At 36.5% G+C, this 22,589-nt stretch overlaps 1 protein-coding gene across 1 annotated transcript; it reads left to right on the top strand.

The window, feature by feature from the left end:
• Positions 1 to 1,093: 1,093 nt before the first annotated feature.
• LOC110714859 (30S ribosomal protein 2, chloroplastic) lies at positions 1,094 to 4,486 on the top strand. Its single transcript, XM_021893406.1, has 4 exons — positions 1,094 to 1,584; positions 3,436 to 3,537; positions 3,654 to 3,953; positions 4,103 to 4,486. Exons 1-4 carry the CDS (start codon positions 1,246 to 1,248, stop codon positions 4,139 to 4,141), a joined length of 780 nt encoding a protein of 259 aa, XP_021749098.1. The 5' UTR covers positions 1,094 to 1,245; the 3' UTR covers positions 4,142 to 4,486.
• The last annotated feature ends 18,103 nt before the right edge of the window (positions 4,487 to 22,589 follow it).

Raw genomic sequence — 22,589 nt, 5'->3', positions numbered from 1 at the left:
GTACATTAAATCCTAGAAGTGAAACCGCTTGTAACAAACTTCATTAATAGTCCAATCCCTTTTTATCTCAATGAATGTAGAAAGGAAGAGTAAATTTATGTGCAATCCAACGTTTTGAGTATCACATCTTACACACCAACATGTGAGATGTGCACGCTAGTTATAAAGTCTACAAAAGTTATTTTCATACGTCAACGCAACATAAATTTCTACACAACTTTTTTTTTTTTTTTTTTTTTTTTTGGCGAACTACACAACTTAATTCATGTATACATGACATTGTGGTTAAAAGTTAATTCAACACGACAATACAACATTAACCTAACACAATTCAAGTCAAGGAAAGCTGATAGGGGAAAGTGTATGAGGTAGAATAATTTTGCACATTGGACCGTTGAGGACTGAATAAGTATAGACCACTACCAGGTATGGATAGTTGGAGTCCATACCACAATAAAAAAAATACGTAAAAAAATTGTAAAATTTAAAAAGCTAAAACAAAATGGAAAAGGAAGAAGGATTAGAGGGTGAAAATAACAGGAACTCAAAAAACTACCACTCACGAGAAAAAGCATCGGTGGTCGGAAAATCAGTCCCACAAAAACCCCATCAAAATTGCAGTAATCTTCCCTTCAAGGAGCGGTGCTCGATGTACTGAAGGTGAGAATTTTGTGGCTGATTCAAATTAAAGGAGTTATTCGAAGTTTGGTTGATGAAAGATGATAGTCGAAGGTTGACGAAGAATGTTCAAGGTCTATACTTACAATTGCAGCCATGAAAAACGGTGGGTTCAATTCCCATAGATCGAAAGATTTTGGATATGAGGGGGTAGAGGTTGGTTGTCGGTGCTCCGTTATTATTAACTTGTATACTGTTATTATTGAATTGTATACTGTTATGGTTAATTTTAATACAGTTATCATAGAGTTAAATACTGTTATTGTAGAATTGTAAGATGAGAGAGAATATTTTTTTTACACCATAGTACAATTTGATGACTGACCATGGAAATATTGCGCAAAATTACATATTTGCCCCTGATCACGTGATAGGCAGCTGACATATGGATAAAGCGATAACACCCAAATTCGAACACCAAAAACCCTTTCTTGCAAAACCCCATTGAAATTGTGAATGTTTTAGTACCAAAACATCATAATAATAATCTGGATAATCTTCTTCCTCCAAATTCAATCTAATTTGTGAATTGGGTATTTGAAATTATCATTAAAAACCCAGAAAAAAATGGCAACAATTTCTTCAATTCTTCCATGTCATGGCCTACTTCAACACTCTTCATCTTCATCTTCTTCAAAACCCAAGTTTTTATCACAAAATTTGGTTCAATTTCCCTCTTTTAATAATGGGTTTGGTCTAAAATTCAAGTCCAGAATCGCTACAAATCCGCCATTGTTGAAGGTTCGAGCTGTTGTAGCTGAAGAAACTTCTTCTTCATCTTCTGCACCATCTTCTTCAGATGGGGAAGAAGCTCGTAGATTATACATTGGTAACATTCCAAGAAATCTCAATAATGATGAACTTCGTAACATTGTTGAAGAGCATGGTGCCGTTGAGATAGCCGAGGTTTCTAATTTCTTCAAAGCTTTCTATTTTACTTGAATTTATTTTTCAGGGATTTATTTACATTTTAGCTATTTATGTTTGATGTGAGTAACATTTACAAATTATTTATTTGCAATTTTGGTCTTTTGCTTTGATGGGTGTCTGTTTAGTTGAAATTTTGTTCAATAATTTGTGCTGTGTCAAACTGTCAAAAGTTTATGATTCTTGTAGAGTAAGAATTGGTGTATTATACCTTGAATACTGAACATATGTTTATTTCACAAAATGGATTTCGCCGGCCTCACTGGTGCTACTAGTGTATGTATGCCTTGTAGTAAGCAATGTAGATCACTTGAAGAGGTGGAGCAATTGCAGTGCCTCTTATTTTGGTGGTTAAGGATTGTAATTATCGTTGTTTCGAGTTATGGAGTATAATTTGACAATGTTGTTATATGGAGATCATACTAGATATTTGTGGTTATTAAAGGCTTGGTTTTTAATTAAAACTATGATGTAAATATGTGGGGTGGGGGGCAATGAGTAGGCTGCCAGTTAACTGTATTAAGGTGTTGATTGTGCTTGGATTTAAGGTGATAACTTTACAATGGATGATTGAGGATACTGAGATTAGTGAGGCTTTGTTGCTGTGTGATTTGTTCCTTTTTCTATATATGTTTGTCAGTGTTTGAGAAGTCATCATGTCATCCTCTGAAATTGTATTTCTACCAAAAAAAGTTCAAATTGTATGATTTAGAGGAGAGGCGAGGTGTTGATTGTGATGGGGGGAAAGCCTAATATCAACCTAAAACTAGATATATGCATTACAATTGTATCGATTAGTAATCAAAAGTTGGAGAGAGAGAGGAGGGGGTGGGGGGGGGGGGGGGGACGGGGGGACGGCATACTTAGGCCCTTTAGAAGCCTCGCCCATTATATGATCTACTGATCTCTTCTTTATATTGAGACAATTGAGACAATTAAGACAGGACAAGGGGTACAAAGAATATTTAATTTTGATCCTATTTTGAATTTTTTTTTTCAGACTTTTGATTCTCTTACAAGGATTCACATATCAATTCTTATAAGGGAAATCATGTAAAAGAAACAGACCCCATGGTGGTGGTGGCTACAATGCTTGGCTTCAGTCAGATGCAAAGCAGCGACTTGCAGCTGAATAAACCATGATTCACCAATGCCATATGCTAATCTAGAAACTTAAACAAAGATTAAATTTTCTTATATCTGTAAATACTGAAGTTCTATTTACAGATACTAAAGTAAATACTGAGCTAAATAGTGAAGAAGCAATTAGTTTTCACCAAGAATCTGACCCCTCTGACTTCTATACGACCACCGTCAGCTGTATGATGAGGAGATAACAGTAGATGGATTCAACTTTGATTAATTTGAATCCAATTTCTTGGAGGATAATGAGGTGGAGAAAATGAGTTTGCAAGAGCATAGAGCTCTAGATAAAAGCCAAAGGAGGGAGGGGGGGGGTCTTTGCAGAAGACCAAAATAGATAGATGTTTTATGTGGCCGACCCCATCCCTTTGGGAATAATGCTTTGGTTTTGTTATTGTGAAGGATAGTGAATAGTGGACAGGGTTCGGTTATGCCTTTTCGTGAAATAGGTTTCGATCAACCGTGAAATTTGGTTTATATATGCTGGTGTTTTTACTGCTTGACAGCCGTAACAAAACTTGTTGTAGTACATTACTATATTTTATCATCTATAGATGAATTCTTAAAGAGGTTAATCTACACTCCTCTTCAATATTTTGTGTGGGTTGGAGGCATCTTCTTTTTTTCTATATGAAATTATGTGATGTCTAAGTGATAAACACCGCAAATGCTTCTTGTTTCGTGCAGGTGATGTATGATAAATATTCTGGAAGAAGCAGAAGGTTTGCTTTTGTGACAATGAAGACTATTGAAGATGCAAATGCAGTGATCGAGAAGTTAAATGACACAGTATGCACTCTTGTTGCCCCTAAAATTTTATCACTCATTAATGCCATGGGTCTGTGTACGATTATAGCATCGGATTTTGACCAATATTTCTCCATCTTTTGCCCTTTCTGATTCAGGAAATTGGTGGGCGTAAAATAAAAGTTAATATTACCGAGAAACCTTTGCAAGGTATGGACAGGGCAGTGACCCAGGCAGAGGATTCACAATTTGTTGAGAGTCCCTATAAAGTTTATGTCGGTAATCTTGCAAAGACAGTAACTAATGAGTTGCTGAAGGATTTCTTCTCAGAGAAAGGGAATGTTCTCGGTGCAAAGGTTCAACGGACCCCAGGGACCTCCAAGTCTAGTGGTTTTGGGTTTGTTAGTTTCTCATCAGAAGAGGAAGTAGAAGCTGCAATTGAAGCTCTCAACAATGCTGTAAGCTGATTTAGCATATGACTTGATATCTGCCATTTAGCGTTCTCAATGCACCATAATTAGATGATCTGGACATTAGCTGTTATTTTCTTTTCAACATTTTAGTCATTTTATTTTCAAGTCTCCTGATGCAGAATTTTTCATTGCAGGTTTTGGAAGGGCAAAAGATACGAGTGAACAAAGCTTAGGTCAGGAGAGGGGCTTAAGCTAGGATGGAAAGTTCTAAGTTTTGTATGTGCCATTAAGCTCTTTTACTTGATTTAACTTCATAACAAAGTTAATCAGAAGATTTGAAGAGTTTGTTCTTGACTGCTCGAGTCTGTAAGCTGAGGCTTTGTTGGTGCACTGGCTAAGTGGCCAGTTGGTCACCCCAAATAGCTTAGTAGGCATAGTTAGTTTTCAGATGTGACTATTTTTGCTCACAACTTTTATTGTTGTCATCATCTTCATCCGCAGCATAATATATTTGTTGTTTATATTTTCTTAATTGGGATTCCCTACTTCCATTATGCATGCATAATCATGCCATACAATTTAGCGTATCATGTCAACCAATTGCTGGAATTGTTATAGAATGATTCTTTGTTCTTCAGACATGCCGCCATTGTTGATTGTAATTCAACCATGGTATGCTGATGCTTACTAAGCACAAGGCCTAGGCCTTGGTATGCTGATGTTGCCGTTGTCCATGCGGTCATGTCCATGCCCAATTAAGGCATGCCAAGGCCTATGCATGGGCAGTGCTGCCCAGGACAAGGTACGCCTCAACCTAGCTTAGGGCATGGGCACAAGGACGAGACACTTAGACACGTTAGGCTTTTAAAAAACCTATTTTGGCAATTGAGGATAGACTCTTGGCTTGCTTTAAGGCCAAGACAACGGAAGACCCAATTAAGGCAAGGCAACACAATGTTTAGACAACACAAGGCCCTAGACAAAGTATCTTAAGACTTGATGGTGAGGGGTGGGTTAAGGCATTACCGCATTAATGAGATGGTTTCAAGCACCGAGTAGGCATACTAGTTCTCTTTGGGAACCCTAGGAAGCACCTCAATGTGTTCTATAGAGACTAAATTTGAAGGCTAGAATACATTAAATCGGACATTTTTGGAGATTATGAGATCCGTTGTTGAAAATTGATGGTAGGGGGTGCACCCTTGGGGGATATTATATGTCTTGAAGCATTCACATAATCACATCTACTAGTTGATCATATGAAGGCCCATTGTGGCAAAGTTAATGTAAGGGGGGGCATGTACATAAACGACTTAGTTGATAGTTAAAATGCAAATTGGATGACAACCAAATAGCTTTTTAGGTCTCCTAGGGTCCCTGGAAAATACCTCATCCTCTTCCCATTACGAGCTCGAAAAAGTCAAAGTTTTCCAAAATTGAAGGCTATAATCCACATTTTCCAAAGTAGTTTTTTAAAATTGAAATGAAAGTGAAAAAAGTCAAAACCATTGGTTAGAGCCGTTAGACTCTGTTACTTAGAACTAAACTCTACCTTGTGAAATCATATTGACCGAATACATACTATAAGAAGATGCATTATGTACTTTGCTAAAAAAAAATACCCAACAACTAACTTAAAAACACTGTTAATTAAATTGCTCATTCTAATTCCTAACCATTACAGAGTTACTGTAATATGTCCCAAAATCACTCAACTTTCATGAAACAACTCACTGAGCCTCATGGCCTAGATTTGGTATTAATTGGGTTGTGGGAGTAGCCAAGTGACCCAAATGATATGCACTCCCACACCTAATGGCCTAGATTTGGCATTAATCCTTCATCCAAGCAAGTTGAGGTGTGTAGGGGAGAAGAAAGGCAGGTTAAGCAATGTCCACAATTTCGCATTGCCTATACCAGAGACTACCAAAGACCTGACAATTCGATCATAAAATTCATAACAAGAGGGTCGAAAAGAGGCTCCCTGTCCATGCTCATGATCATATAGAGTAATTGTCACAAAGCCTAGTTCATGTCGCGATCATTATCTTGAAAATACTACGCAAGTACATAGAACGACACAAGGAAATGACTAGTCAATGACCCAAACAACATCATTCCATTGACATGATACTTCTAAAAAAAAAAAAGGACAGCCAGAACAAGTCTCCTGCCTCTACTGAGATTACAAATCTGTCTTAGCCAGGGGGCCAGTTCATTTGACGTCCTAGTGGATGTGATAAACAGATTGATCTGCTGAACAAAGAATTACAGCTTGTTAGAGCACTGAAATTAAGTTGATATGTAGAGTTTGTGTGATTAGCTTAACTTACATCCTTTTGGACCATCATTAATCACAATCCTGAAGCCATCGTTAAGGCCTTCCTGCTTTGCAACGAGCTTTGCTGTGTAAAGAAGGCGGCCATGAATCTCACAGTGCCTTTCCTCAGCCTATACACAGATAAATTATCAGGACAACCTGTGAATATTGCAGGAAAAATCTAATATAAACTGTAATCCGAGGAAAAGATTATAAGCGTCCTCCTACATTGAGGCCAAAGAACCTCTTGACTAAGAGGAAGGCTTTAGCACGTTCTATTGAGCTGCAAAAGGATGAGGTTTTTTTGTGCAATAAGTTACATATTAGAGGGTGGAGCAAGTGATGTCAGTTGAAATGTAAACTGGTTGAAACTTGGAACTAGTAGCTCCACGCTTTTGTTTTCTGATGACTAGTACCAAGTTTAGATTTGTGTGACTTTACATACTTCCTCCGTTCTTTTTTAGTTGACAGATTTTGACGTTTGACACTATTTACAGTCTCTACTTTGACTTGCTTTCATGATTTAGCTAATAATATACATAGTCATTTGGGATATTTTTTTAGTTTCTTCTCAATATATATTTTCAAAATATTTGCTTTTTAATTGAAGATATTAGCAATTGAACTTTTGCATTAGCAAATTGGATAAAAGTAATGTCTCAACTTAATAAGAACAGAGGACGCATATAAACTATTTTCTAACTGATAGTACTAAATAGAATGGAGATGTGATTATATGGAAATGCCTCATTTAATTCCTTTAAAGAAGCCTAATTAGACGACGTGGATCTCAATATATTCTTATTGGTAGTAAATATTTCTTTGACTCGTGAAGTAGCAGTTGTACGTGTACTAGCTGAGTAGGTGACTTTCTGAAGGTTGTTATACTACAATAATATATGTGTTCAATTGCTCAAAGAGGTTAACCTTACAGGTCTTGTGTTGTTACCTGCAACTCTTATTATATTTTTAAGAATAAATTTTTTTTAACCCATAACGAAGAAATATATTACTAGTCTATAAGGCTATAAAGGTTCATTACAACAAAAGAGCAAAGAATTCTAAAATTACCAAAACTAATGAAAATATTGGTAATAATAGAAACCTGCTGAAACATACTAATACATCCGATCAAACATAAGCTAAAATAAAGGATATTATACAACCTAGAGATAGAGCAGAAACTAAGAAAGCAGTAAAGATTCAAAGTTTTGACAGAACATCCAAACCAGCGAGTACAAAGGATAAACACTTTATCATCCTGAGGATGAAGAAGCACCAAGATCAGCATCATAGATGGGTTTGGCAAAAGGAGGAACAACGAAATGATCCTTGTGCCCAATACTCATCTCCATTCCGTATGCAGCCAAACTATGAGCCAGTACACTGTTTTATCTAGGAACATGCCTAATCAGAATGTTGCCATTGAGAAGAAGGTCATTCACATCATTGATAACATCATAAAGTTCATGGTGAGGAACATGATCAACAGAATTGAGAAGCTTCTTCAAGTATTCAGTATCAATTTCAATCTCAATCTTCTTGATTTGGAATTCTGCTACAACATATAACCCTTCACGCATTGCAAGAAGTTTAGCAGCAAGAGGAGCCAATACATTATATTTAGTTGAAAAGCCGAAGAACCAAGTACCATTAGGGCGCCTGATAACACCACCCCCATCAGCATCTTCAAAATGTTTCCAATCCCCATCTGTATTCAGTTTCAAATAACCATCCCTTGGGGGAATCTAGTGAGAAGAAGTCGAATCTTCTGCCTTAGACTTGCCTTTCCCTTGCAGCAAATGAGTGTTCATTTGATAGTCCACAAAGAACTTAGAGAAAGTATGCACAGAGTGGAACATTTTCTGCTCGAAAATCACAGTATTTCTATCCTTCCAGAAATGCCATAGACACGAGCAAAAGATCAATTTCCAGTTTTCAGACTGAGAAAGATTAAACTCAATCCACTTATTCCAATTCGAATTTTTAAAGGTGTGAAAATCAAAATTCTTTGGAATTGTCAACCTCTGAAAAATAAAGTTTCATAAGATCGAAGAAAAGAAGCAATCCGTAAAGAGATGTAGGTGAGATTCATCAAATAAGCCACATCTACTGCAAGTAGGAGAAATTAAGGGGATAAGTGAAGAAAGTTTGCTAGCAACTGGAAGAATATTATGAGCACAATGCCAAATAAAGTAGCATGTTATATTTATGTGGTGTTCGAATATTCCAAATTTTCTTCCAAATATTACTTGAAAAGGGATGAAGATCATTATTGAAGTTGGAAGAAATGGAACATTGTAAATGACAGGCTGATTTGATCGAGAAATTGCCATCTTTGGAGGGGGTCCATCTTATAAAATCCTCTAAATTCAGATTTAAAGACAAAGGAATTTGTAAGATTAACTTTAAAATCCAATCAAGGAGAAGGTGTTTAATGCTATCCAAAGACCAAGAGTTATTTCTAATGATATCACAAACGAACCAGTGGGCTTTAGATGGGGGAACATCTTGATCAAGAAGAAGATATAAGGGTTTCGGACCAACCCAATGATGAAACCAAAGAGAAGTAGACTTTCCATTCCCTATTCCAATAATTAATCTTGTTGCTAAAAGAAGTCTACCCCTAAGGATATCTCTCCAAATGGGGGAATGATAGGATTTAGGATCACAATAAAAAAAAGTGCAGATCTATGAAGATATTTATCATTAAAAATCCTAACCCGTAGCTTGGAATTATCAGTGAGTAAAGTCCAACCCAATTTTGCCATAAAAGCCATATTCCACTCTCCTAATCTTCTAATGCCTAAACCTCCAATGGCCATAGGTTTAGTAACAATGCTCCAACTTGTATGGGGCATATATCTAAATCTATCCACTTTATTCCACAAGAACTTCCTACAATTTTTCTCTAAGGATTTCAGGATAGCAACCGGAAGAAAAGTAGTTTGCATAGCATACACTGGATAAGAGTTCAAAACAGATTTTATGAGAGTGTTTCTTCCAGCTATATTAATGAGTTTGGCTTGCCATCCTTGAATTCTATTAAAAGATTTTTGAAGGAGGTCATAATAATGGGAGACTTTGAGTTTATTAGGACTGATTTCTACCCCAAGATATCTACCAAAATTAGAAGAAATTTTGACAGTGAATGAAGAAGAGATATCCTGCCTAACTTGAAAAGCCATAGAAGAAGGAAAGATTAAGGATGATTTAGCAAGGTTAACATGTAAACCTGATAATTTCCCAAAATCATTCATGACACTCATGATGGACTGCAAATTAGTGGAAGAAGCATGACCAAAAAGAAAAACATCATCAGCATAAAAGAGATGAGAGATAGATATGTTTTTTGAAACTTTTAAAAGCTTCCAAACTCGATGATTAACACCCTCTTCTATCATGATAGATAGCCTTTCTAGACACAAGACAAAGATGTATGAAGAAAGAGGATCCCCTTGCCTAATTCCCCGAGAGGGAGAAAAAGGAGAAGTAATTTGACCATTCCAAAGAACTGAGATGCTAGGAGTTGTAATACAGGACATAATGAGCTTGATAATGTTGTCAGGGAAGTCAAAACCACGAAGGGTGCTCTCAATAAAAATCCACTCAAGGCTACCATATGCTTTGGCAAGATCTAATTTCAAGGACATGATATTTTTACCTTAGCTTTTTTGAAAAGATGAGCAATTTCTTTTATAACAATGACATTGTCCTCGATACCACGACCTTTGATGAAACTAGATTGCAAAGAGTTAATGATTAAAGGAAGGATTGGCCTAATTCTAGTAGATATGATCTTTGTGACTAATTTGTAGATTGAGTTACAAAGACCAATAGGTCTAAAATCAGAGATGAAATCAGGTTGGGGTTTTTTTTTGGGATGAGGGAGATATAAGAATGGTTAATTTGAGAGGGGATGCTACACGACTCAAAACATTGAACACAAAATTGATGTAAAATAACACCAATATCATCCCAATAAAATTGATAAAATCGTAATACCATCAGGGACGGGACAATTCATAGGCTGCATACTAACAAGGCAATTTCTAACTTCATCCAAAATAGGAATAGAAGATAAAAGAAATGCGTGCGTAGAGGATATTTTTTGAGATGAAATAAAGGAAGGTTGAATAAACGATAACGATAAGTCAAGTGTGGACTTAAAAAGATTTTTAAAATGATTTGTTGCTAAATCTTTTAAAATCGATTCTTCCATGATCCAATTACCTTCTTTATCTTTTAAACAAATTATTTTTCCTCTAGATTTTTTCACAGCAGCAATAATATGAAAATATTTGGTATTTAAATCCCTAAATTTCCTCCAATTTATCCCCTTTTTTGAGCCCAAATAATCCTTTATTTTTTTAAAAATATCATTTAGCTCTCTAAGCAAATCTTTTTCAAGATTAACAAGGAAGGCAGAATATTTAGAAGCCAAATAAATTTGTATTCCATCAATTCTAACCAAATAATATTTTTAAAAATAAAATACATATTTTATCAACTAATCAGGCTTGTAATGTATATTTTTACAAACATGTATTTTTATAATACAATTATTTAAATTTTGAATATTAGCATTATATTTATAAAAAAAAATGAATATTCAATGGTTATACAAATGAGAATATTCTAAAAAATTTCTCTAAAAGTTATTTAAATGTAAATTAATTATCTATTTACAACGGAATAAAAACTTATTTTCACCATATTATCTACATAGGATTGGTGGAATTTCATTATTATTATTTTTTAATTTTGATTTAGCAAAGAACCACTAACGGTAATAGCGATTCTATACATAATTTTTGTAGTTATACGTAATTTGTTAATTTATAAATAATTTATGTATAAATACTATATTTATGTAGTTACGTAATTTTTTAATTTATAAATAATTTTTGTTTGTACATAAATAATTTAAATATTAGAAAAAATTGGTTTTAATAATCTCAAATTTGGCCAATTTTTTTTTAAATAACCTCGACTTGTGATTATTTTGTAATGATTCCAATTATATACGATATGACTATTATGTATATAATCTAACATTGTTAAATTAACGATACTCATCAAATTGTTTATTCATTAACCATATTCATTCAATGAATCTAACAAAACTCGAGATTTTAAGATAAGCTAAAGATTTATAACAATAAGTCAGAGATTTATAAAAACTTGAATTTGACTTATTGATCCCTGCTAATTGGCGGCTTCCCTTTGAAATTGTGGATGGTGAATAATGAGTGCCTCTCATGACTGAATTTTTGTAGGAATATCAAAATGAGTCAAAGGTTTCTTCCAACAATCAAAATCTACAACTAAACTCTCTAAACTAGAAAAGTCTCTGAAATGCCAAATATAGTACAGTTTTTTTCATTTGGGGGTATCTTGTTGAGCTCAGCATCAACGTTGATTTCAACCTCAAGTAAATATGAAATTCCTTCTTGTTTCTTCATACTAAGGCGAAAAGACGACCCTAGTGCCTGACGAAGCTCGTACTCGAAATGTCGAGTATCAACTCTCTCCCAATCAACTCCAAACTTGCTGCATCTTTCGATCGATGTGGCACTCGCTGCATAAAAAACCATGTCAAACTACAAATTTAGAGATATAAAATATTCCAAATCAGAATTAAAAGATAAATGAGACTTGATTAAATTACAAACAAAAGGTACCATTAAAAAACAAAAGAGAAGCTATGATTATAACAGCACTGGTGTTCTAAAATTGACTATTTTTCTAATTAAAATTTTATCCTTTTTTCGTTAAAATGCAGGAAAGAAATTCAAGAGTAACAATCAACGCAGTACATCCAGGGATAGTGGAATTATAAGGGCTCATAAAGGCTTTATCACAGGCATGCTTTTTCACCCCTTTTAATTTATTTATTATCATATAATATATGATTCATTATTGTTATTAATCACATTCATAATCCCATTACCCGTCCAATAATATTCATGTATTTTATAATGTACTATGTATAATACATGATTATATTATTAATCACTTTCATTATCCTTCCTAATATTATTAATTGTATTTAGATAGATGGGAAACTTCACTACCGCAAAATGTTAATCATCATGGTTTATATTGCTTTCTTGCAGATTCTTTGTATTTCCTAGCAACCAAGTTGCTCAAGTCCACATCACAGGTCTGTCTCATTTACCTTAATTTTTTTGCTTATTAAAATGTCAATTTTCATGTAGTTAGTGCATTTTCGACAAAATTAACCTACCATTAACATAAATATATGTATTACTCGGTACTATATAGGTAGACAACACATGAAAGTAAGTGTTATTACACGTGTTACCGTATGACAAATTGACTAGTATATTGGGGTTTAAGGATATGAAAATCCTCAATTGTAATGATTTTCATTGTTCAATATCCTAAATCTAATATGAAAATATTCTACGTATATTCTCTATCAGTGACATGTTTTAATGTAAAAATGAAACCGTGTTTTCTGCGCTACGAACATGAGAAATATGAAGAACATGAAAAGACTTAGCAAGACGTTCTATATCATCATAGACTAGGCAAATAGGTGATAATCAATTAGTCATCAACTCAGAGGATATTTGGGCAATATCTTGGTATATCGAACATATTATTAAAGACATTCATACTCTTCTCACTCGATTGGATCGGAGTATCCAGCACATCTACTAAAAGGCAAATCGTGCAACAGATAGGATTGTAATGTAGGTTATTAGTATAAATTTGTAGTTTGAGTATTGATGTTTATAACAACTCTAGCCAGTGTGTTTACTATTTCTTCTGCTGATACATTATGAATTCTCTTCGTGAGGAGGGTTTTCTAATGATTATCTTTCTTACTTTTTCCCAAAAAAGAGGGCATTACTTGGCATTTTAGCATATGCCAATATGCCATGTGTAATGTGTACCAAAAGTTGAGTGTTTTTATTTATTTTTTACCCTTTAGCTTACATTTTTAGGAGGGATTAGTGAAGTGTGGCATGATAAAAGGAGTGAGAAAAACCATGACCAAAAAGTTATTGGTAAGTATGGTAATCATTGGGAGGTTAAGGTTAAGTAGGCATTAGAGTTGGTCAACAAAAATTCTAACCTATTTTAGGGATCACGATATCCAGATCGAATACTCTCCTAAGCTTCAATGCACTTCTGAAATATTCCTCCTGATCTTCAAATCTTGTTTGCTTATTTGCATATTTGTTGAATCTTTTTTTGAGAAACTTTTCGCTGTCCGATGATTCTGCTCCCAGATATTGCCAGTTCTTCTTGAGCTCGTGATAGAAGTTTGTTGGCATCTCATCTGGCTGTAGAATGTAAGGTAAATTTATCAATACTTGCAAGTTTACAGGCAATAAATTTATGTGAGTTAAGATAAGCTAGAGATTTATAATAATAAGTCCGAGATTTTAAAACATTGAATTCGACTATTTGCTTCCTGTTAATTGGCGGCTTCCCAATAAAGTTGTGGATTGTGAATACGGAATTCCTGTCAGGACTGAATTTCTGTCCATTTAGTAGCTTGAATGTCTTGATATATGTTTGCACCAAATTGAATTTTGTGGTCTCTCTGCACAAGTGATAAAAATAAAATTTATGGTTAGGAGTAAAAATGTTTGAATGCATCTAGCTCATAATTCAGTATTCATCTCTAGTTTTTTGCTAATGTGACTGATTTAGTAACTAGCCATATTCACTGTCAGAAGTAGATTGTATGTTGGTCACTTAAAAATATAGGATTCGAGAAAAGTGGGGGTAGATTATTTTTGTGGGAATGTGTTATGGATCCACTTGGGGGTACTGGTTAGACCATAAAAAGTGTATACACAGAGGCCCAAACCAAGGGGAAGAAGCAACAGGAGGAAGCAATCCACACCAACAGTCAGCAAGGAGGGTCAATGAAAGGGTCAGCAGGACGAGTCAAACACAACAAAGGTTAAGAGACAAAACTTATTAAGAGAACATTAAGGAAAGCAAGCAACTAAGTGTCAACCTTGTCTAAGTTTGGTTTTGCTACTTTGGCTAATGGTCACATGTGCTCATCTTAAGTTCATTGTTGTCTTAGATAGCTTGAGTATAAGTAGGAGGTGAATGTATTATATTCACTGTCAGAAGTAGATTGTATGTGGGTCACTTAGAAATATAGGATTTGAGAAAAGTGGGGGTAGATTATTTTTGTGGGAATGTGTTATGGATCCACTTGGGGGTACTGGTCAGACCACAAAAAGTGTATACACAGAGGCCCAAACCAAGGGGAAGAAGCAACAAGACGAAGCAATCCACACCAACGGTCAGCAAGGAGGGTCAATGAAAGGGGCAGCAAGACGAGTCAAACACAACAAAGGTTAAGAGACAAAACTTATTAAGAGAACATTAAGGAAAGCAAGCAACTAAGTGTCAACCTTGTCTAAGTTTGGTTTTGCTACTTTGGCTAATGGTCACATGTGCTCATCTTAAGTTCATTGTTGTCTTAGACAGCTTGAGTATAAGTAGGAGGTGAATGTATTATATTCACTGTCAGAAGTAGATTGTATGTGGGTCACTTAGAAATATAGGATTTGAGAAAAGTGGGGGTAGATTATTTTTGTGGGAATGTGTTATGCATCCACTTGGGGGTACTGGTCAGACCACAAAAAGTGTATACACAGAGGCCCAAACCAAGGGGAAGAAGCAACAGGACGAAGCAATCCACACCAACGGTCAGCAAGGAGGGTCAATGAAAGGGTCAGCAGGACGAGTCAAACACAACAAAGGTTAAGAGACAAAACTTATTAAGAGAACATTAAGGAAAGCAAGCAACTAAGTGTCAACCTTGTCTAAGTTTGGTTTTGCTACTTTGGCTAATGGTCACATGTGCTCATCTTAAGTTCATTGTTGTCTTAGACAGCTTGAGTATAAGTAGGAGGTGAATGTATTATATTCACTGTCAGAAGTAGATTGTATGTGGGTCACTTAGAAATATAGGATTTGAGAAAAGTGGGGGTAGATTATTTTTGTGGGAATGTGTTATGGATCCACTTGGGGGTACTGGTCAGACCACAAAAAGTGTATACACAGAGGCCCAAACCAAGGGGAAGAAGCAACAAGACGAAGCAATCCACACCAACGGTCAGCAAGGAGGGTCAATGAAAGGGGCAGCAAGACGAGTCAAACACAACAAAGGTTAAGAGACAAAACTTATTAAGAGAACATTAAGGAAAGCAAGCAACTAAGTGTCAACCTTGTCTAAGTTTGGTTTTGCTACTTTGGCTAATGGTCACATGTGCTCATCTTAAGTTCATTGTTGTCTTAGACAGCTTGAGTATAAGTAGGAGGTGAATGTATTATATTCACTGTCAGAAGTAGATTGTATGTGGGTCACTTAGAAATATAGGATTTGAGAAAAGTGGGGGTAGATTATTTTTGTGGGAATGTGTTATGGATCCACTTGGGGGTACTGGTCAGACCACAAAAAGTGTATACACAGAGGCCCAAACCAAGGGGAAGAAGCAACAAGACGAAGCAATCCACACCAACGGTCAGCAAGGAGGGTCAATGAAAGGGGCAGCAGGACGAGTCAAACACGACAAAGGTTAAGAGACAAAACTTCTTAAGAGAACATTAAGGAAAGCAAGCAACTAAGTGTCAACCTTGTCTAAGTTTGGTTTTGCTACTTTGGCTAATGGTCACATGTGCTCATCTTAAGTTCATTGTTGTCTTAGACAGCTTGAGTATAAGTAGGAGGTGAATGTATTATATTCACTGTCAGAAGTAGATTGTATGTGGGTCACTTAGAAATATAGGATTTGAGAAAAGTGGGGGTAGATTATTTTTTTGGGAATGTGTTATGGATCCACTTGGGGGTACTGGTCAGACCACAAAAAGTGTATACACAGAGGCCCAAACCAAGGGAAGAAGCAACAGGATGAAGCAATCCACACCAACGGTCAGCAAATAGGGTCAATGAAAGGGGCAGCAAGACGAGTCAAACACAACAAAGGTTAAGAGACAAAACTTATTAAGAGAACATTAAGGAAAGCAAGCAACTAAGTGTCAACCTTGTCTAAGTTTGGTTTTGCTACTTTGGCTAATGGTCACATGTGCTCATCTTAAGTTCATTGTTGTCTTAGATAGCTTGAGTATAAGTAGGAGGTGAATGTATTATATTCACTGTCAGAAGTAGATTGTATGTGGGTCACTTAGAAATATAGGATTTGAGAAAAGTGGGGGTAGATTATTTTTGTGGGAATGTGTTATGGATCCACTTGGGGGTACTGGTCAGACCACAAAAAGTGTATACACAGAGGCCCAAACCAAGGGGAAGAAGCAACAAGACGAAGCAATCCACACCAACGGTCAGTAAGGAGGGTCAATGAAAGGGGCAGCAAGACGAGTCAAACACAACAAAGGTTAAGAGACAAAACTTATTAAGAGAACATTAAGGAAAGCAAGCAACTAAGTGTCAACCTTGTCTAAGTTTGGTTTTGCTACTTTGGCTAATGGTCACATGTGCTCATCTTAAGTTCATTGTTGTCTTAGATATCTTGAGTATAAGTAGGAGGTGGATGTATTATATTCACTGTCAGAAGTAGATTGTATGTGGGTTACTTAGAAATATAGAATTTGAGAAAAGTGGGGGTAGATTATTTTTGTGGGAATGTGTTATGGATCCACTTGGGGGTACTGGTCAGACCACAAAAAGTGTATACACAGAGGCCCAAACCAAGGGGAAGAAGCAACAGGACGAAGCAATCCACACCAACGGTCAGCAAGGAGGGTCAATGAAAGGGGCAGCAGGACGAGTCAAACACGACAAAGGTTAAGAGACAAAACTTCTTAAGAGAACATTAAGGAAAGCAAGCAACTAAGTGTCAACCTTGTCTAAGTTTGGTTTTGCTACTTTGGCTAATGGTCACATGTGCTCATCTTAAGTTCATTGTTGTCTTAGACAGCTTGAGTATAAGTAGGAGGTGAATGTATTATATTCACTGTCAGAAGTAGATTGTATGTGGGTCACTTAGAAATATAGGATTTGAGAAAAGTGGGGGTAGATTATTTTTTTGGGAATGTGTTATGGATCCACTTGGGGGTACTGGTCAGACCACAAAAAGTGTATACACAGAGGCCCAAACCAAGGGGAAGAAGCAACAGGACGAAGCAATCCACACCAACGGTCAGCAAGGAGGGTCAATGAAAGGGGCAGCAAGACGAGTCAAACACAACAAAGGTTAAGAGACAAAACTTATTAAGAGAACATTAAGGAAAGCAAGCAACTAAGTGTCAACCTTGTCTAAGTTTGGTTTTGCTACTTTGGCTAATGGTCACATGTGCTCATCTTAAGTTCATTGTTGTCTTAGATATCTTGAGTATAAGTAGGAGGTGAATGTATTATATTCACTGTCAGAAGTAGATTGTATGTGGGTCACTTAGAAATATAGGATTTGAGAAAAGTGGGGGTAGATTATTTTTGTGGGAATGTGTTATGGATCCACTTGGGGGTACTGGTTAGACCATAAAAAGTGTATACACAGAGGCCCAAACCAAGGGGAAGAAGCAACAGGAGGAAGCAATCCACACCAACGATCAGCAAGGAGGGTCAATGAAAGGGGCTGCAGGACGAGTCAAACACAACAAAGATTAAGAGACAAAACTTATTAAGAGAACATTAAGGAAAGCAAGCAACTAAGTGTCAACCTTGTCTAAGTTTGGTTTTTCTACTTTGGCTAATGGTCACATGTGCTCATCTTAAGTTCATTGTTGTCTTAGACAACTTGAGTATAAGTAGGAGGTGAATGTATTATTTTCACTGTCTGAAGTAGATTGTATGTGGGTCACTTAGAAATATAGGATTTGAGAAAAGTGGGGGTAGATTATTTTTGTGGGAATGTGTTATGGATCCACTTGGGGGTACTGGTCAGACCATAAAAAGTGTATACACAGAGGCCCAAACCAAGGGGAAGAAGCAACATGACGAAGCAATCCACACCAACGGTCAGCAAGGAGGGTTAATGAAAGGGGCAGCAGGACGAGTCAAACACAACAAAGGTTAAGAGACAAAACTTATTAACAGAACATTAAGGAAAGCAAGCAACTAAGTGTCAACCTTGTCTAAGTTTGGTTTTGCTACTTTGGTTAATGGTCACATGTGCTCATCTTAAGTTCATTGTTGTCTTAGATAGCTTGAGTATAAGTAGGAGGTGAATGTATTATATTCACTGTCAGAAGTAGATTGTATGTGGGTCACTTAGAAATATAGGATTTGAGAAAAGTGGGGGTAGATTATTTTTGTGGGAATGTGTTATGGATCCACTTGGGGGTACTGGTCAGACCACAAAAAGTGTATACACAGAGGCCCAAACCAAGGGGAAGAAGCAACAGGAGGAAGCAATCCACACCAACGGTCAGCAAGGAGGGTCAATGAAAGGGGCAGCAGGACGAGTCAAACACGACAAAGGTTAAGAGACAAAACCTAATGAAAATATTGGTAATAATAGAAACCTGCTGAAACATAATAATACATCCAATCAAACATAAGCTAAAATAAAGGATATTATACAACCTAGAGATAGAGCAGAAACTAAGAAAGCAGTAAAGATTCAAAGTTTTGACAGAACATCCAAACCAGCGAGTACAAAGGATAAACACTTTATCATCCTGAGGATGAAGAAGCACCAAGATCAGCATCATAGATGGGTTTGGCAAAAGGAGGAACAACGAAATGATCCTTGTGCCCAATACTCATCTCCATTCCGTATGCAGCCAAACTATGAGCCAGTACACTGTTTTCTCTAGGAACATGCCTAATCAGAATGTTGCCATTGAGAAGAAGGTCATTCACATCATTGATAACATCATAAAGTTCATGGTGAGGAACATGATCAACAGAATTGAGAAGCTTCTTCAAGTACTCAGTATCAGTTTCAATCTCAATCTTCTTGATTTGGAATTCTGCTACAACATATAACCCTTCACGCATTGCAAGAAGTTTAGCAGCAAGAGGAGCCAATACATTATATTTACTTGAAAAGCCGAAGAACCAAGTACCATTAGGGCGCCTGATAACACCACCCCCATCAGCATCTTCAAAATGTTTCCAAGCCCCATCTGTATTCAGTTTCAAATAACCATCCCTTGGGGGAATCTAGTGAGAAGAAGTCGAATCTTCTGCCTTAGACTTGCCTTTCCCTTGCAGCAAATGAGTGTTCATTTGATAGTCCACAAAGAACTTAGAGAAAGTATGCACAGAGTGGAACATTTTCTGCTCGAAAATCACAGTATTTCTATCCTTCCAGAAATGCCATAGACACGAGCAAAAGATCAATTTCTAGTTTTCAGACTGAGAAAGATTAAACTCAATCCACTTATTCCAATTCGAATTTTTAAAGGTGTGAAAATCAAAATTCTTTGGAATTGTCAACCTCTGAAAAATAAAGTTTCATAAGATCGAAGAAAAGAAGCAATCCGTAAAGAGGTGTAGGTGAGATTCATCAAATAAGCCACATCTACTGCAAGTAGGAGAAATTAAGGGGATAAGTGAAGAAAGTTTGCTAGCAACTGGAAGAATTTTATGAGCACAATGCCAAATAAAGTAGCATGTTATATTTATGTGGTGTTCGAATATTCCAAATTTTCTTCCAAATATTACTTGAAAAGGGATGAAGATCATTATTGAAGTTGGAAGAAATGGAACATTGTAAATGACAGGCTGATTTGATCGAGAAATTGCCATCTTTGGAGGGGGTCCATCTTATTAAATCCTCTAAATTCAGATTGAAAGACAAAGGAATTTGTAAGATTATTTTTAAAATCCAATCAAGGAGAAGGTGTTTAATGCTATCCTGAAATGTGACCCTGAAATGTATCCCCTAGGGTGTTAGCACTTTTCGCCACCGGGTCCTGTAACCTCCAAAACTCCTCAAAAAGCGTGGATAATAGCCTTCAATTTTGGAATTTTTTGACCTTTTTTTCGTCCGGAAATAAAAATTGCCCAGATGCTTACCATGGTCCCTAACACCATCCGGGGGCCCAATTGGTTGAGTGAAACCATCCAATTCGCCTTAAAACGGTCAACTTACCCGTTCACAACTTGCACCAATTTCGTGAACTCGAGCCTACCACGGACAATTATGACAACATATAATGGTCATATATGGCTCCAAACGACATTATGTGGCCCTGAAATGTATCCCCTAGGGTCTTAGCACTTTTCGCCACCGAGTCCTGTAACCTCTAAAATTCCTCAAAAAGTGTGGATAATAGCCTTCAATTTTTGAATTTTTTGACTTTTTTTGCCCGGAAATAAAAATTGCCCAGATTCTTACCATGGTCCTTAACAACCTCTGGGAGTCCAATTGGGTGGGTGGAAACATCAAATTCGCCTTAAAACGACCAATTTACCCGTTCACAACTTGCACCGATTTCGTGAACTCAAACATACCACGGACAGTTATGACAATATATAATGGTCATATATGGTTCTAAACGGCATTAAATGACTTTGAGATGTACCTCCTAATGTCTCTACAATTTTTCGCCACCGGGCCCTTTAACCTCCAAAATTCCTCAGAAAACGTGGATAATAGCCTTTAATTTTGGAATATTTTGACCTTTTTTGCCCGGAAATAAAAATTACCCAGATGCTTACCATGGTCCCTAACACCCTCCGGGAGTTTAATTGGGTGGGTGGAACCATCAAATATGCCTTAAATAGGTCAATTTACCCATTCACAACTTGCACCAATTTCGTGAACTAGAGCCTACCACAGACAGTTATGACAGCATATAATGGTCATATATGGTTCAAAATGGCATTATATGACCTTGAGATGTATCTTCTACGGTCTCAATACTTTTCGCCACCGGGTCCTGTAACCTCTAAAATTCCTCAAAAAGCGTGGATAATAGCCTTTATTTTTTGAATTTTTTGACCTTTTTTCGCCCGGAATTAAAAACAGCCCAGATGCTTACCATGGTCCCTAACACCATCCGGGGGCCCAATTGGGTGAGTGAAACCATCCAATTCGCCTTAAACGGTCAACTTACCCGTTCACAACTTGCACCGATTTCGTGAACTCGAGCCTACCACGGACAGTTATGACAACATATAATGGTCATATATGGCTCCAAATGGCATTATGTGACCCTGAAATGTATCCCCTAGGGTCTTAGAACTTTTCGCCACCGGGTCCTGTAACCTCCAAAATTCCTCAAAAAGCGTGGATAATAGCCTTCAATTTTTGAATTTTTTTTGACCTTTTTTGCCCGGAAATAAAAATTGCCCAGATTCTTACCATGGTCCTTAACACCCTCTGGGAGTCCAATTGGGTGGGTGGAACCATCAAATTCGCCTTACAACGACCAATTTACCCGTTCACAACTTGCACCGATTTCGTGAACTCAAACATACCACGGAAAGTTATGACAATATATAATGGTCATATATGGTTCTAAACGGCATTATATGACTTTGAGATGTATCTCCTAGTGTCTCTACACTTTTTCGCCACCGGGCCTTTAATTTTGGAATCTTTTGACCTTTTTTGCCCGGAAATAAAAATTACCCAGATGCTTACCATGGTCCCTAACACCCTCCGGGAGTTTAATTGGGTGGGTGGAACCATCAAATACGCCTTAAATCGGTCAATTTACCCGTTCACAACTTGCACCGATTTCGTGAACTAGAGCCTACCACGGACAGTTATGACTTATGACAGCATATAATGGTCATATATGGTTCAAAACGACATTATATGACCTTGAGATGTATCTGCTAGGGTCTCAATACTTTTCGCCACCGGGTCCTGTAACCTCTAAAATTCCTCAAAAAGCGTGGATAATAGCCTTCAATTTTTGAATTTTTTGACCTTTTTTCGCTCGAAAATAAAAATTTCCTAGATGCTTACAATGGTTCTAACATCTTTCGGGAGTCCAATTGGGTGGGTGGAACCATGCAATTCACCTCAAAACGGTCAATTTTCCTATTCACAACTATCATCATTTTCGTGAACACGAGCCTACCACGTACTGTTATTGTAACACCCTAGAAATTCCTTTATTTTAAAATATCTGTTTTGCCTTGTATAAAACTTTAAATAGTAATATCTAAGACATTACCGCCACCGTGAAAACGGTTAAGGCAAATATCAAAGATACACAGCAGAAGACTAATTTTAAAAACCTTTCCAAAACAAACCAACTTGAAAAGCTAACCAAACAAAAGTAAAGTTAATAAACAAAAATGAGTGAACTAAACTGAAAATCAACCTACAACTTGGAACCATTAAAGGCCCTTATTAAAAACCAAACCAAATCCAAACTTGATATTAGTTCCACATATAATATTAGCATAAATAATTAAAGCAGAAACACAT

Source organism: Chenopodium quinoa, unplaced genomic scaffold (assembly GCF_001683475.1).
Source record: "Chenopodium quinoa cultivar QQ74 unplaced genomic scaffold, ASM168347v1, whole genome shotgun sequence".
Classification (NCBI taxonomy): Eukaryota; Viridiplantae; Streptophyta; class Magnoliopsida; order Caryophyllales; family Amaranthaceae; genus Chenopodium; species Chenopodium quinoa.
This window is presented reverse-complemented; position numbering and strand designations above follow the sequence as displayed.